The 15,629-nt window shown below is 34.1% G+C and overlaps 1 protein-coding gene across 12 annotated transcripts in view; it reads right to left on the bottom strand.

Annotated features, from left to right (window-relative positions):
* Nucleotides 1-15,629, bottom strand: part of NAA16 (N-alpha-acetyltransferase 16, NatA auxiliary subunit) — a 57,803-nt gene that overhangs the window by 20,832 nt on the left and 21,342 nt on the right. For 9 of the 12 annotated variants that reach the window (XR_004325621.1, XR_004325622.1, XR_004325623.1 and 6 more), the window contains 2 exons: nt 11,918-12,024; nt 1,361-1,433 (listed from right to left, as the gene is read on the bottom strand). Coding sequence is in view for 9 of the 12 variants with exons in the window: in XM_032496049.1 (XP_032351940.1) it covers nt 1,361-1,433; nt 11,918-12,024 (180 nt within the window). In the remaining 3 variants the exon portion in view is untranslated. Of the gene's footprint in view, nt 1-1,360; nt 1,434-1,482; nt 4,760-11,917; nt 12,025-15,629 lie in introns of those variants that run through there. The other 3 variants (XM_032496052.1, XM_032496053.1, XM_032496051.1) reach the window with 3 other exon arrangements.

Below are 15,629 nucleotides of genomic sequence, written 5' to 3'. Positions count from 1 at the left end.
CAAATATTTGATGAGGGAAAGTTATTTGTAAGAAGAATTCTAGCTAATAAATGCGAAAGGAATGAGCATTACAATGAAATAAGGGATCGAGGTAATGATCCTCAGTGGCTGCAAAGATCATTAGGTGAGAGGCCAGTGAGGAACTTTTTAATGGGCAGATCAGGCTGACAAACACCTGAACCCTGATCATTCTCAGTATCAGAAGAGGGACAATCAGAACATCTTCTGTCTTCAGATGTGATGTAAGACGTATAAAGCATCACATGCGAAGTATTCACGTGGAACCTGAATCTAATCAAGCCTAAATCTAAGTTTATAAGAAACATGGATAATAACAAAACATATCAGATGATCCCATGAGAAAGCAACCAGCCAAGTTCAAAATACAGGACTTTCCACAAGACATGTGACCTTTCAACAAACAAAATTTAAAAGAGGGAGGGGACGGTACTGCCCAAGATTAAGAGTATCAGAGACGTAACCATTAAAGGTAAAGTGTGGACCTTAGTTGGATCTAGATTCAAGTAAACCAATTATACAAAGACATTTTTGTAGATAATCAGGAAAATTTGCCTGTGGACTGGGTATTAGATATTGTAGTATGGAGTTCCATTCTGTGTCAGACAGGACTGTGACCACATCTTCTATTTAAGTGTTTTAAAACAGTTAGAGATGCATACTAAGGTACTGACAGGGGAAACAGTATGTCTGCTTTAAAAATACTCCAGGAAAAGAAAAAGAGACAGAAGATACTTCAAACAATACTAGCAAAACACTGATAAAAGGAGCTGAGTGATGGGGACACAAGGGGTCATTATCTACTTCTGTGTCTGTTGTTTTATTATGAAATTCGCTTCAAACTAACAGAAACAAAAAGGCAATGACATGTAAAAGACACATAAAGAAACTAAAGTTACCCTCTGTGTGACTGAAACTAGAATATTCTAGAGTGCCTTCTAAATTAAGTGGCCTTGATGTACATATCCTCCTACAGACAAACAAAGAACCAAACTACACAGGACTGAAAGTGATAAAAAGAGTAGAAAGAACAGAGAAGCAGGAATTCAGGAAAAGTACATTTCAACATAAACTAACTGCCTGATCTTGGTCAACCCACTGGACTGCTCAGTTCTGTTTACTCAGGTCAAAACCGGGTTAACTCCCACCTCACGAGATTATGGAAATGTTTAATCACCTCTGACTCTAAGTGTTCTTCTCATTTTGTCCACTAATTCAAAAGTGATTTAGTGAACCGCTATCATGAAGCACATACGTAATAAACGTAAGATAGTTTTACTGTAAGTGATTAAAAATGGGGAAATGAGTAACCGAATTCCAACTAAGTCTAATTTAAACTTACCATAAGGGCTAAAAAAGTCACACGTTTTAAGAGAGGCTTCATAATTAGTAACAAGCTCCTGGATTATAGAAATCTGTTAAAGAAACATAATTGGAAAATTTAAAACTATTTTATGAAGATATTTTTATTTACTATGGATTAAATTAGATTTGGAAGCAATATACAGCTTATTTTAGAACTATGAGTTAACTACAAGTGAAGGTGCCTGCTTTCCTCCCCCTCCCTGTGTTGAGGGGAAATAAGGGAAAAAAAAAAAAACACAAAAAATGTACTATTCTCTCTATTAATAGTAAAACAGGCTTATTAATTTCTCATCTCAATAAGTAGTTTCAGGTTCTGATGGATAAATTATCACTAATTACTATAACGCCCCCCCTTTTTGGGTCAATAAACACACCTGTATCATTTATTATTAACAGTTTATCTGCTTTTTTGCTCCCCGCTGTTACAGGGTGAAGTCGCAAGCCATCACATATTCACATTTTCTAAAATGTCACTCATTACAAAAAAGTCAAGTGAAATAATCTCAATGATACAGTAAATTGGTGGAAGAAGAGGTAAAGTAAACTCCTAACTACCTTTGTTTTTAGTGATTATTTGATAAACAGATGCGCATTCCAATGCTACGCTCAGACAGGACTGGAACAGTACACACTACACTGTGAACGTGCTATGTCCTTAAAGTGCAAAGGAAGAGTGACATGAATCAGGAGTGGCACAGGAAAAAAGCAGTTTATGTGTATGGCTTGTTTTAAATGCCTACTTATATCAACTGTTCAGAATGAGTTAGAAAATATAACCATCTCATTTGTGAACTTCAGAAAAGCAAAGGTCAACAGTGAAGGAAAACCATTAAAACTCGTAATAGTATTATGACCAATACGGTATTATTTTAGTAATGGTAATTTTGAAAGTTTTCTAGTTTTAAAAAGTGGGATGCGACTAATATTACCAGACAAAAGGAACATACCAGACAGGGAAACAACAACGAAACAGGCCAGTAACTGTCACAGCTGCTTTACGTACACTAACGGAATGATTGTAACCGGTGACCCTGCACGGCACTTACTACGTGCTAAGTACTGTTTTAAGTACTTCATTTATATCAACCCAGCCTCAAAACTACCCTATGAAGTGTGTGCACTATTATTTTACAGGCAAAGGAAAATTTTAAAAAGCTGAAATTCTACAATGGTGGAGCCACAATTTAACGCAAGCAACACGGCTCCAGTTTAGCTTTTAACCACTCTGCTGTACTGGTCACTGGTATACGGGACACTGGCACACTTATCACTAAGGGCAGTTCTTCTGGGCTCCCAGGAGAACATTAAGACTGGAGACTAACACAGCAGGACAGGAACCTTTCCCCAATCAGTTTCACTGCACAAAACACCAAGCGGTGCACGTTGAATCAACCAGACTGCGTATGAAAATATGCTAAGCACATCAAAATCGGGGAGGGGTAAGCTTTTAAAATAACACATACACACACACAAAATGGGGGGACAGTACGCAAGAGAGGAAAAAAAGTAAGAGGTGGCTTAGGAGAGACACGCTAATTACACCCTGATGTGACATTAAGTAATGCTTTTATAAATACAGATTTCCAGACTGAGTTCCCAAAGAATCTTAGAGTTCTTGAAATTTAAAGAAGTTCTGCTTTGTTTTGTTGGATTTTGGGGTGAGGACAAAGAGTGTGTTGCAGAGGAAGAAACCAGCCAGCCGAGCAGCTTAGAAGTCCTAACGACCAACGTGTCTCAGAGCTCTGCGTGCATTATCATCTCTAACATCACATGCCATAAATTAACTGCATCATAAATAAACTGAGATCTCCTTTTTCAAGTTGTTAAACATTATAACAATCTAAAAATAAGCCAATATAAAATTAACAAAAGGGATTTATTCCATTTATGAATCATTATTAGCATGTCTATCAAAAAAGGCTGGAAAAGTACAATTTAAGTGAAATTTTAAATGACTCTGACTTGCTTATAGAAGGTGAGAATCTATACTTAAGACAACTGTAAGTTTTCCTACCCAAATTCACTTATATATTCCCTACTAAAATAAGGTTTTAGACATGGCTCACTATTTTGCAAAAATTTTACACATTTTTATTTTCAAAAAAACAATTACACTTCTTTTTTTCCCCTAGGCTTCTTTGCAAACTAAATTCACTATAGTTCCACTGCCACTGAAGAGCAGACCACATGTCACAGAGTCCTAAACAGAGTTTGGGACATATGGCTGCAAAATAAATTCTTCAAACTTTCCACGTAGTACAAGTGGGTATGATGTAATCATATAAATCCAAATCAGAGCCCAACCCCACAAAGTCATAGTATAATGGCCATGAAGCCATTAATCAGCCCACTGACAATAGTCAAAAGACAAGAAAGACCAAATTAAAACACTTCTCAGACCTATATGCTATCTGATAAGATGGTGCATTATATGGCATAATTCTCTTAGAAAAGCCGTAAGGAAATAGGTGGGACTATACATTAACAGTGGGGGAGACATGCAAACATATGAAAAACAGAATGTGGAAGAATTTACACACATTATGACTTCACTAAAACATACATGCACAGATATATAGTCAGTGAAAATAGGACCAAATGGATTAGGGCAGCAGAATATGGGTGCTCTCTTTTTAAACACAACAATAATGCTGTATTGTTTTAATAAGACTTTTAAAACAAAGACTGTTTCAAAAGAATGGTTGTTAAAATCTGAATAGCTCTGTAACTAGTAAGGAGATTGAATCAATAATCAAAAATCTACCATCAAAAGCCCTGGACCCAACGGCTTCACTAGTGAATTCTAAAAAACACTTACAAAACTAGTACAAACTTTCCCCAAAATTGAAGAGAAGGGAACATTTCCAAACTCATTCTATGAGGCTAGCATTACTCTCATACCAAAGCCAGATTAAAAAAACCACAAGAAAACAAAATTACTGACCAATATCCTTGATGAATGTGGATGCAAAAATCCTCAACAAAATACTAGCAAACAGATTTCAGTAGCATATTAAAAGTATTATATACCATGACCAAAAGGAATTTATTCCTGGAATGAAAGGATGATTTAACATAAAAATTGATCAAAATATAATACACCACATCAACCAAAGGAAAAAAAACCCACATGGATCATCTCAATTGATGCAGAAAAAGTACATGACAAAATTCAATATCCTGTCACTATAAAATACTCAACAAACTATGAATAAGAGGAAACTATCTCAATATAATGAATGCCACATATAAAAAACCCACAATGAACATCACACTCAATGGTGAAAGCTTGAAAGCATCTCCACTAAGATCAAGAACAAGGCAAGGACGTCTGTTTTCATCATGTCCATTCAACACAGTACTGGAAGTTCTGCTGCTGGAAGGCAAGAAGAAGAAACAAAGGGCATTCAACTTAGAAAGAAAGAAGTAAAATTATCTCCGCAGATAATATGATCTTACTTGTAGAAAACCCTAATGATTCCACCAAAAATGTGTTAGAATAAAGGAGTTCAGCAAACTAGCAAGACACAAAAAGTCAACACACAAAAATGTTGTGTACATCACATGTTGCATGCTGCACAAGAACAATGAACAATCTGAACAGAAAATTACTAAAGAAATATCATTCACAATAGCATCAAAAAGAATAAAATACTTAGAAATTAACTTAACCAAGGAAGCGGAAGTCTTGTATAATGAAAACTACAAAACACTACTGAAAAAAATTCAAGATGACAAATAAGTGGAAACACATTCCATACTGATGAACTGAAAAACTTAATATTATTAAAATATCAATACTATACAAAGAGATCTACAAATTCAATGCCATCTCCATCAAAATCTCAATGGCTTTTTTTTTTTTTGCATAAATAGAAAACCATCCTAAAATTCACAAGGAATCTCAAGGGACTCCAAATAGCCAATACAATCTTTAAAAAGAACGAAACCAGAGGACTTGCTCCTGATTTCAAAACTTACTACAGAGCTACAGTAATCAAAACAGTGTGGTATTGGCATAAAGGCAGGCACAGAGTCTAAAGAAACAAAACAAAGTCCAGAAACAAACCTTCACATATACAAATTATTTTTGACAAGGGTGTCAAGATCATTCAATGGAGAAATAACAGTCTTTACAACAAATGGTATTGGGAAAACTGGATATCCACATGCAAAAGAATGAAGGTGAACCTTTGCTATTACTATATACAAAAATTAACTCAAAAATGGATTAAGGACCTAAGTGTAAGACCTAAAACAATGAAACTATTAAAAGAAAACATAGGACAAAAGCTTCACAATATTGGATTTGGCAATAATTTCTTGGATATGACACCAAAGGCACAAGTAACAAAAGAAAAAAATGGACATACTGAAAATCATGAAAACTTTAAAATTTGTACATCAAAAGACACCATCCATAGCATAAGAAGGGAACCCACAGAATGGGAGAAAAATATGTGCAAATCATGTAGCTGCTAAGAGATTAATATCCAGAATATATAGAGAACTAAAACTTAAAAACCAAAAAAAACCCAATTCAAAAATGTTTAATAAAATATCTGAGTATTTTTCTGCAAATAAGATATATGAATGGCCAATAAGCACACGAAAAGGTGTGTAACATCACTAACCAATAAGGAAATGCAAATCAAAACTACAATCAGATACAACCTTATGCCCAGAAGGATGACTACTATAATAATAATAAAAAAAAATAACAAAAAATAACAACTATTGATGCCAATATGAAAAAAAACTGGAACCCTCATGCACTGTTTGTGGGAATACAAAATGGTACAGTGTCTGCGGAAAACAGCGTGGTAGTTACTCAAAAAATTAAAAACAGAACTACCAAATGATCCAGCAATTCCACTTCTGGGTATATATCAAAAGAACTGAAAGCAGATCTTGAAGAAATTATCTGTACACCTATGTTCAGAGCAGCATTATTCACAGTAGCCAAAATGTGGAGCAACGAAGGGTCCAGAGACAGAAAAACGGATGAGTAAATGTAATACAGACATACAACGGGATATCATTCAATGATGAAAGAAGATTCTGCAACGTTCTACAACATGGATGAACCTTGAGGACATTACACTAAGGGAAATAACCCAGTCACAAAAAGACAAATGCTGTGTGATTCCATTGTATTAAGTACTTGGAGTAGCCAAAATCATAAAGTCAGAATATATAATGGTTGCTGTCAATGGCTAGAAAGAGGGAAAAATAGAAAGTTATTCTATAATGGGTATAGACTTTCACTACTACAAGATGGTAAGAGTTACAGGGACGGATGGCGGTGATGGTAGCACAATAATGCGGAAGTATTTAATACCACTAAAACTGTACACTTAGAAATGGTTAAGTCAGGGGGAGGGTATAGCTCAAGTGGTAACCACATGCCTAGCATGCATGAGGTCCTGGGTTCAATCCCCAGCGCCTCCTCTAAAAAATAAATAAGTAAACCTAATTATCCCCCCAAATATATATATAAAATAAAGCTTCTTTTAAAGATTAAAAAAAAGAAATGGTTAAGTCAGTAAATTTTGTGGTAACTGTATTTTGTCACAACAACAACAAAAAAACCACAATAGTGGTTTGAAAATTGCAATCCTCAGACCATTAATATCATCAATGTTAGCAGTAATATTTTCTGGTGATGTTAGAGAGGCAAATTTTTGACCAAACCCCAAATTTACAGAATCAGAAACTCTGGGTCCAGCAATCTGTTTTTTAGCAAGCCCTCTAGTTAATTCTGATATACCCTAGAGTTTGAGAACTGATTGAAAAATGTTGCAATAAGACTACTTTTATAAAGTAAAATAAAAAGTAATCAGTATTTTTAACCCACCATGACCAATAACACCCCATCAACCTCACTTAGAATATCTGTAACTTTAAAAACTTTTCAGGCTTAGAAATTCAGTGCTCAAGCTGTTCAATTTATGGAGGCAAATTGTTTTTCATGAACTTACATTGCCATCTACTGGCAGTTGCTAAAACTGCAGCTAAAGCAGATTTTAAATAAGGGTGTATCTTTGCATTTCTAGGGTGAAACTTATTTTTAAAATCAGTTTTAAACAGACTCACAGACATAGAAAACAAACTTATGATTACTGGGGGAGGGTAAATTGGGAGTTCATGATTTGCAGACACTAAAATAGACAAGTTTATACTGTACAGCACAGGGAACTATATTCACTATCTTCTTGTAACTTACGGTGAAAAATATGAAAACAAACATATGTATGTTCTTATATGACTGAAGAACTGTGCTGTACACCAGAAACTGACAAAACATTTTAAACTGACTATACTTCAATAAAATATATATATACATAAAACTTTAGAATGAAAAAAATTTTTAATCAGTTTTAATAATTTTTAAAAGCACAACAAAACATATACTGAAGCTACAAATAGTTCTTCATAAAGGAGTACAAATACTGCTAAATAATGGATCTCCAGCTTCAGAACTTCAAAACAAGATTTAATTGAGGAAATAAATCAAGGTAATGGAAAGTTCACGTGAAGTGTCCTAAATTAAAAAACTGCAAAGAACACAGTCCTTCCTGGTTCATTAGGCATATTTAATGAATCTAAAAAATGTGTATTATAGTCACTAACTCAGTAATTAAATGAACAATTCATTTCTCCAAATTTGTCTATGAAAATTAGTCTAAGGAGTTATATTGAGGAATAAAGGGCCTATTTTACTTCAAGTTTACTTGCCATTTATATTTCAATTATATTGTATAATTGTATGTTCAATTATATAATTGCATACTGTATAACTATTTTCAACTACACAATGTAATTCTATATTGTTATATATTCAACTCCTTTCTTATAAAACTTAATATAAAATTACATTCTTCTTGAAAATAGTATTTGCCACTGTCGTTTAAAATCAAGAAAGCCAATCCCTTAAGTTAGGTATCTAAGATCACAATAAAACTTTAAGCCTCAAAATGGAGAGCTTAAATCATACAGCCAACATTTTTTATGAACAGAAAAAATTTCCAAGTTCAACAACCTTCTCTTGATTTAAGTATCTTCTAACAGCTCTATGTGATCAGAAATGAAAAAGCTTTATTTTTGCTAACAAATGTGACTACTGCAGATATTTCCTAAATTATTGCCCTTGACCAGCTCTTATGTATGAGTTAAAAGAATTCTTTATTAACCTTAAAGAGAAAGTCCTACAAATGGTATCTGATACATAATTTTTCACAATACAAATATAAATCACGTGTTTAAAATGTTACTATGACACAAAGGTCACCAGAATTGTCTTTGTTTTTTTCCCTACCCAAAACTAAGCACAATAGTTTACCAACAAGGACCAAAACTGTTGGATTAATCTCCAATAAATGTACAGTGACAATTTTCATTTCAAAGGAACTAGTCAGATAGATAAGTTGTCCAAGAACTCTGACACTAAAATGAAAATAAGAAATTTCTTGCAAAGATGAGGTGTGATGGGGGTGAGGGTGGTGAGAATGACCAGTTCTTAAAAATATTCTCTGAACTAAGCACTTTACAGAACTTACCATTTAATTAAAGCACACACTAACTCTTTAAGTATTATTTTCCCCAACTTTATCATTCAGAAACAGATTTGGGTAGTTGCTCAAGCAAGTAAGTGGTGGAGTCAGGATACAAAACCAGGCCTGACTCCAAAGCAACGCTCTTTTCCCTGTATCAGTATTTTCCTGAGTTTGGAAGTGGTTTCTTATATATGACACAGAAACACAAGCAATAAAAGATAAAATGGGCTTCATCAAAATTTTAAAAATTTATGCATCAAGACACTTTCAAGAAAGTGAAAAGATAATCCACAGAATGGTAGAAAATATTTTCAAATTATAAATCTAAGAAACCTGTATCTAGAATATACTTAAAACTTACAACTCAATAATTAAAAGATAAATAACCCAATTAAAAACTGGGCAAAGAATCTGTACTGACATTTCTCCAGAGAAGATACACAAATAGCCAAGAACAACTCAAAAACCTGCTCAAATCAGCAGTCATCAGGAAAATGCAAACCAAAACCACAAGGAGATAGCACTTCACACCCACTAGGATGGCTATTATCAAGTATTATATGATAACAAGTGGATTGTTGGTGAGGATGTGTAGAAATCAGAATCCTTCTACACTGCTTGTGGGAATGTAAAATGGCAGAGGCACTTTGGAAAAGGGTCCGGCAGCTTTTAAAAAGTTTAAACATCAAGTTACCATTTGACCTAGCAATTCCACTCCTGGGTACATATACCCCAAAAGAAATGAAAACATGTACACGCATGTGTACAAACATGTATTTTTTTAACAGCAAAAACTTTGAAAACCATAATTCAATAATTGGAGGTATGATACTGATAAAAGACTATGCTGTCATTAAAAAGAAGACATTGAAGACTACATAATAACACATTAAATGCCTGTGAAACCACTAGAGGGGATAGGAAAAACAAACTTTTACTGTCAAAATTACTACAGCTACATATATATACCACAAACAAACTCATGGGAGAAAAAAATCTTGAAAGGAATTACATGGAAAGTGCTCTTAATGCTTTTAAATTCTATATTCACAATTTAAAATGCCGGAGACATTTTTTAAATAACTTTTTACAATTGTACTGTATCCTAAGCTAACATAGAAAGGAATCCTGATGTGGATTATTCTTTAAGAGTTGGAAGGTTACAAAACCGTAATTTTTTATCAGCCTTAACCTCTGAAATCATTCAGGAGTTAAAAATGCAGCCTTAGCTAAAAACACTGCTAGGTAGAAATATGCAAATTTTTTAATGCCCTTATGAGTAATCACATATATATGTCGCCAAAATGATTTGAGAAGCATTTCCCATATTTGTAGTTTTTTTCCTCACTAAACTAAGTTCTGACAACTTCATTTTCTGCAGTTTAATTCAGTTCTCAAAAGCACATGGTATGTGTTCCTGTTGTGTACTTAAAAATTAACACTAAAGAGATGTCAAAGATTCCTATTTAAATTAATGCAGTCTCAATGCCTTGTCTAAAAATGCAATTTCCAGCCTTTATAAAACACCAACAAATGCTTAACACCTTTACAATCGTAATTTGGAATCAATATTGGAGGGTTTTTTTTTAAGTCTATGCCCCTTATGAAAACTGAGAAAGTCAAGCTCAATGACAGCTTAAGAACAAATTCTTTAGTGACCACTGTATTCAGTAGCTGCTGTAGGCGTGTTACAAAAGCAGGACTCTACTTTAATTCACATACAGAAGTTCTTTCTAATTTCTGACATTTCACCTCATCTTTCTCTTCTGTCACCCTTGCCAAAAAAAAAGAGAAGACTTCTGGCAAATGCTAATTTAAATGACCTACAGAAACTGTCAGTAGGGGCTGCTACATCTTTTCATAAGAATCAATCACTATCTATCAAAAAATCAATAGCAGAAAAAAAAATCAGTAGCAACACCACTGCAGTCAAGTAAAGCACACTACAGACATTAAAGAACTAATGTAAACGGCACTTTTCACTAATCAAGTGCGATGGGTATCTTTCTAGAAGTGGGAATCTGTCCCATTAATGAGGAGACTGAGTGCGCCACGATGGGAGCAGAGCTCTCAAGTTCTGTTAGCCACCCTCAAGCCACTCTCCTCTAGATATTATCAATTGTCCCTTTTAGTTTATAAAACCTGCTGCCAAAGGAAGAAAGTTCCAGTTATACCTCCCATTGACCTTTTCTCAATATTTTGTTATTCATAATTATTGCTAATTTACAATTAATTATGGGTCAAAGCTAAATAAAGTGATAGAGGTTTAACTAAAAATACTTCGGCATTTCTACAAAATCTTTTCCTTATCCACTAGTAACTCTCAAAAACTGATTACACAAAAGAACACATGATTTTAGACCTTAATAAATAAGAAGCAATGCTTGGAAACAGAAGTAGAGCTTATTTTCGATTAATTCAATTTTCTAATTATCTTTCTAATTTAAGACCAAGTCCATTTTCTAATTTTAAAAAGGAGAAAAATAGTCTCTTTATTAGAAAACTAGATAAAACTGTCTTTATTAAAATGCAGCCTATTAGTTAAAACTAATGGTACCAAGTGACATTTGACTGTTGCACTAACAATTATCCATGCTCTAACTTTAAAAGCAAACATAACAAATTTAAAAATCCACAATCATACTGTAAAATAATAATCATGAGAGAGTTAAATATAGACCTTTAGTGACAATATGTCAAATTTAAAACCCCACTAGAAAAGCATATCCATTAAAAACAACAACCCTCATGTTGGTGCTTTTATAAAGCCTTTACTCAATAAATTTCATAGGCACTTCCTCTGATACTACTTAAAGCACATGCACGTAACTTCAGTTTATCTATTATTAAACTAAGGTGTACACCACTAATAGAATAGAGAAAATTATTGAATCACAGCGTATTATTCACACGGAAATCTTTATATAATTAAGTTAGTAAAAAGACTATAGCAAAACTGAATAAAGAGCAAATTTTACCTTTTCCGTATTGTAATATAAGGATTTCAAAGTGGTAAACAAGGGTGGGCAGCCTTTACTGAAGTTAACCCTCAGGAACTTATCCATTAGTTCTCTAAATTTTTCACCTAGAAACAAAAGCGTACTTTGTTATATTTTGATGATGTAAACAGTTCTCAAAATTATCTTGTAAATAAAAATAAAACAGCTTCCGAAACAATTATTCCCCTATCCACTGATTAAACACAAAAAGTCAGTTAGCATTACTTCTTGTTTGTTACCACCAAAAATTGTAAAACCAACTATCTCGGTTGGCAAGTATACTTTCCCTAGATCTAGATGCAAAGTATCTTCAAGGAACAGTTCAAAGGACAGGTAAACAAAAGGACTCTGCATCTTTGAGCAAAAGTAACCTACTATCCATTCTGAATATAGGCCCCATCGGAAATACCTTTCCTAATCTCACTGACCAGCAGAGACTCAATCCTGCCATCTGCAGACATCTCACTGAGGACACGCTGCAAACTACGAAAGGGATTCTACTGTAACCAGCGCTATGTTTAAGTAGCAGCCAAAACATCATATCACCAAACAGTATTTACATATGTTTTCTGAACCAACTAGTGATCATTCATTCATTCCACAATCATCTTACTTAGCATCTACTTTGTGCCAGGCATTGCTCCAGGTCAGGGATACAGATGTAATTAAAACAAACAAAAAAATTTTTAAATTCTGCCCTCATGGAACTTATTAACATTCTAGTGGGTGAGATGGGCAATATGCAAAGTAACATACATAAGACATTAGACTGAGCCCTGGGGCATTCTAACATCAGAATTAAATAAACACCCTATTTGTAACATCAAGGAAATAATTCTATTATTGCTAAATTCTTACCAAAAAACATCGGTGTCACTTTTTAAAAGCAGAAAGAAACTGAGAAAAAAATTTCGTTTTAAATACAAAGGCTCTAACCTTCCGACAATAAGGGTTAACATGTAAGGGCATGGATCTGTCCACTCTAAAAAGATACATATATGTCATGAATGGTTTAACCTAAAGTTAACTACTGAAATGACCTTTCTTAAGGCTTCCGTATGAATCACAATATTTTACCGAAATAACAACCCAAGTGATTATTTTTACTTGTTGTGACTGACACCACTAAGCAAAACATGCATACTCAATATATTATAGATGTCATAAAAATTTGGAGAAAAAAATTTATCAAGTATAAAAAATAGATTCAACATTCATCACCTCAATTTACTATAAAGACTATTTTCAGATGATCTTTAATCTTTTTATCAGAGGAAGTGCTGGAAAGATCTGATCTCTGAAACTACTACTAAGTGTTAGGGAAGTAATCATGTATACTCAGTCCAGAGTGAAATTCTGTGTTGTCTTCATAATATGTGATTTTCAACAAGTTATATAACAAAGTATATACCAAGACAACAAAGAAGTAGTTTCAGAGATCAAATCTTTCCAGCACTCCCTCTGAGAATAAAGCAGAAGTTAACAATATTGTAGTAGGCAGTAAGAGATGTTGCTTGCTTTGTGTATGACGTTGTCAACTGAAAACCTCACTTAGCCATTGGAAGATGAGGATGACACCAGCCTCAAGGGTACACACTTGTGTGGCTCACACAGGATGACAAGTATACAGTGGTAGCGGAGTGTCTCGCACACCATAACCACTCAATAAATGTCTATCACTGTATGCCTTGATATCTGACAGCCACTGTGTTTCTATAGTTAAGAATGTTTTCCATATTTGCTATTATCCACTGAGAAACCTAGTTTTGTCTTCATGTCAGAGGCTACTTTGAACTCCTCTTCTTGGTCAACTTTCTCAATCTATTTAGATCATACTACAGATCTGATTTAAAAGGCGATACCCAGCTCTCAAGCATCCACAATATTGAAAGCCTCCTCTCCGACTAAACTATTAGTGAGACTGTGCAGGTAGCTGAGAGAAAGAATGAGGGAAATTGTACATACTGATACAGGACTGAACTCTAGACACAGAGTTAAGTGAAAAGGAAAACCAGGTGCCAGGCAAAGGGGGAAGATAAAAGGAGAACTACCCATAAACCCCACACACGTGTATATTTGCTTATATATGCACAAGGTATTTCTGTAAGAATACACTATCTACTGGTAACAATGGCTGTGTCTAGGGAAGCAAACTTGGTGGCCAGGGGACAGAAATACCAAAAAGACACCGTTTCATTTAGAACTTGCATAAACGTGTTGTCTAAACCAGAAGTCTACACAGCCACTCAACTGCTCGTCACATACTAAATCCCAAATTACTTACTATTTACCCATCTCATAATTATTTTCTTTACGTATAAGAAAAACCACTTCACAAAAAATATTATCTCCCTTCTTCCTAGTCATTTTTAAACAATTCTTTAGTACCCTCATAATCTTTCCTTTAGGGGGAAAAAAAAAGCCATCAATCGTTATGTGCCTGTTTAGCAGTGCAGCTTATAAAACAGGCTGAATGACTACAAAGATGCCAAGCTAATTCACCACTAGATGTAGCACAGATTCACATAAAAACTGATGTCCCCAAAACCACTGGTAAAATAATGAACATAAACAACAAGATCTGATAAACGGGGAATTTATTTTATATAATGGTACATGTTCTCAGAGCAAAAAAGAAATTATAATTATGTGACCTCATGGAGATGTCAGTTAACACTACAGCAGTAATAATACTGAAATATATATATGTATCAAAAGAATAGACTATACACCTTAAACTTAAAAGGTTATATGTCAATTACATCTCAGTAAAAAAATAAACAGAAATAATCCAATGAAACAAAAATAAGATAAATAGGAACAAAACTTGATTAGCATTCTACGCTGAATACTCTGAACTATCTCCTTCCCTCTCTCTCCTTGGCCAGTGGAGACTAATAGATCACGATAAATTAAAGTAGTTATTTTGAAAAGACAGGGTATAGCTCAATTGGTAGAGCACATGCTTAGCATGCATAAGGTCCTGGGTTCAATCCCCAGTACCTTCATTAAGTAAATTAACAAATAAATAAACCTAATTACCTCCCCCCTCTAAAAAAAAAAACAGGAGTATTGTATTTACAGCACCTAATACTTTAGACTGTTGGAGAATCTCCCCGGAACTTCTACTTTATTTACTAATCTGTAGGTAATAAACCTTTTAATCTAAATACTGAAGAATCTTTTTCAAAACTTGCTTTCTAAAGTTTCATCACATTTCTTGAAAAAGATCTTATTGCCTTTGATAATACTGAGATGCTTTTCTTATTATATATAAAAATATTTCTAAACAGGCAAATAAAACTTAATGAAGTATTCAGCTGTTGTAGAGATTCAATTAAGCAGTTGCATAATTCTATATATGGTCACCAAGAGCTTTGTAAATACATGCATGTTAGAACCTCACAGTGGTGCTGTCCTTGAAGCCCTCAGCTGAGACCTCCCTTGTCAAGAGATCCTCTTAGCATTTCAAAGATAGGATGTCCTGGAGGGTCCAGGATGATTCCACTTCAACCTAAATCACACTTTAAAATCAACAACTGGCTCCAGGCTATACGTTAGTAAAAATGTGTCTCTTATCATCACTGGGAGTTTTCAGCAAACTTTGTTGACTATGGAAACAAATCTAAGCAGTGTAAACCTAAAGCCCCATGTTCCATAAAGGCATGATGGAACTAAAGAAGTCTTATTT

This window comes from Camelus ferus, chromosome 14, assembly GCF_009834535.1.
Source record: "Camelus ferus isolate YT-003-E chromosome 14, BCGSAC_Cfer_1.0, whole genome shotgun sequence".
Taxonomy (NCBI): Eukaryota; Metazoa; Chordata; class Mammalia; order Artiodactyla; family Camelidae; genus Camelus; species Camelus ferus.
Note: the sequence above shows the minus strand (reverse complement) of the source record. Positions and strands in the feature narration are given on the sequence as shown.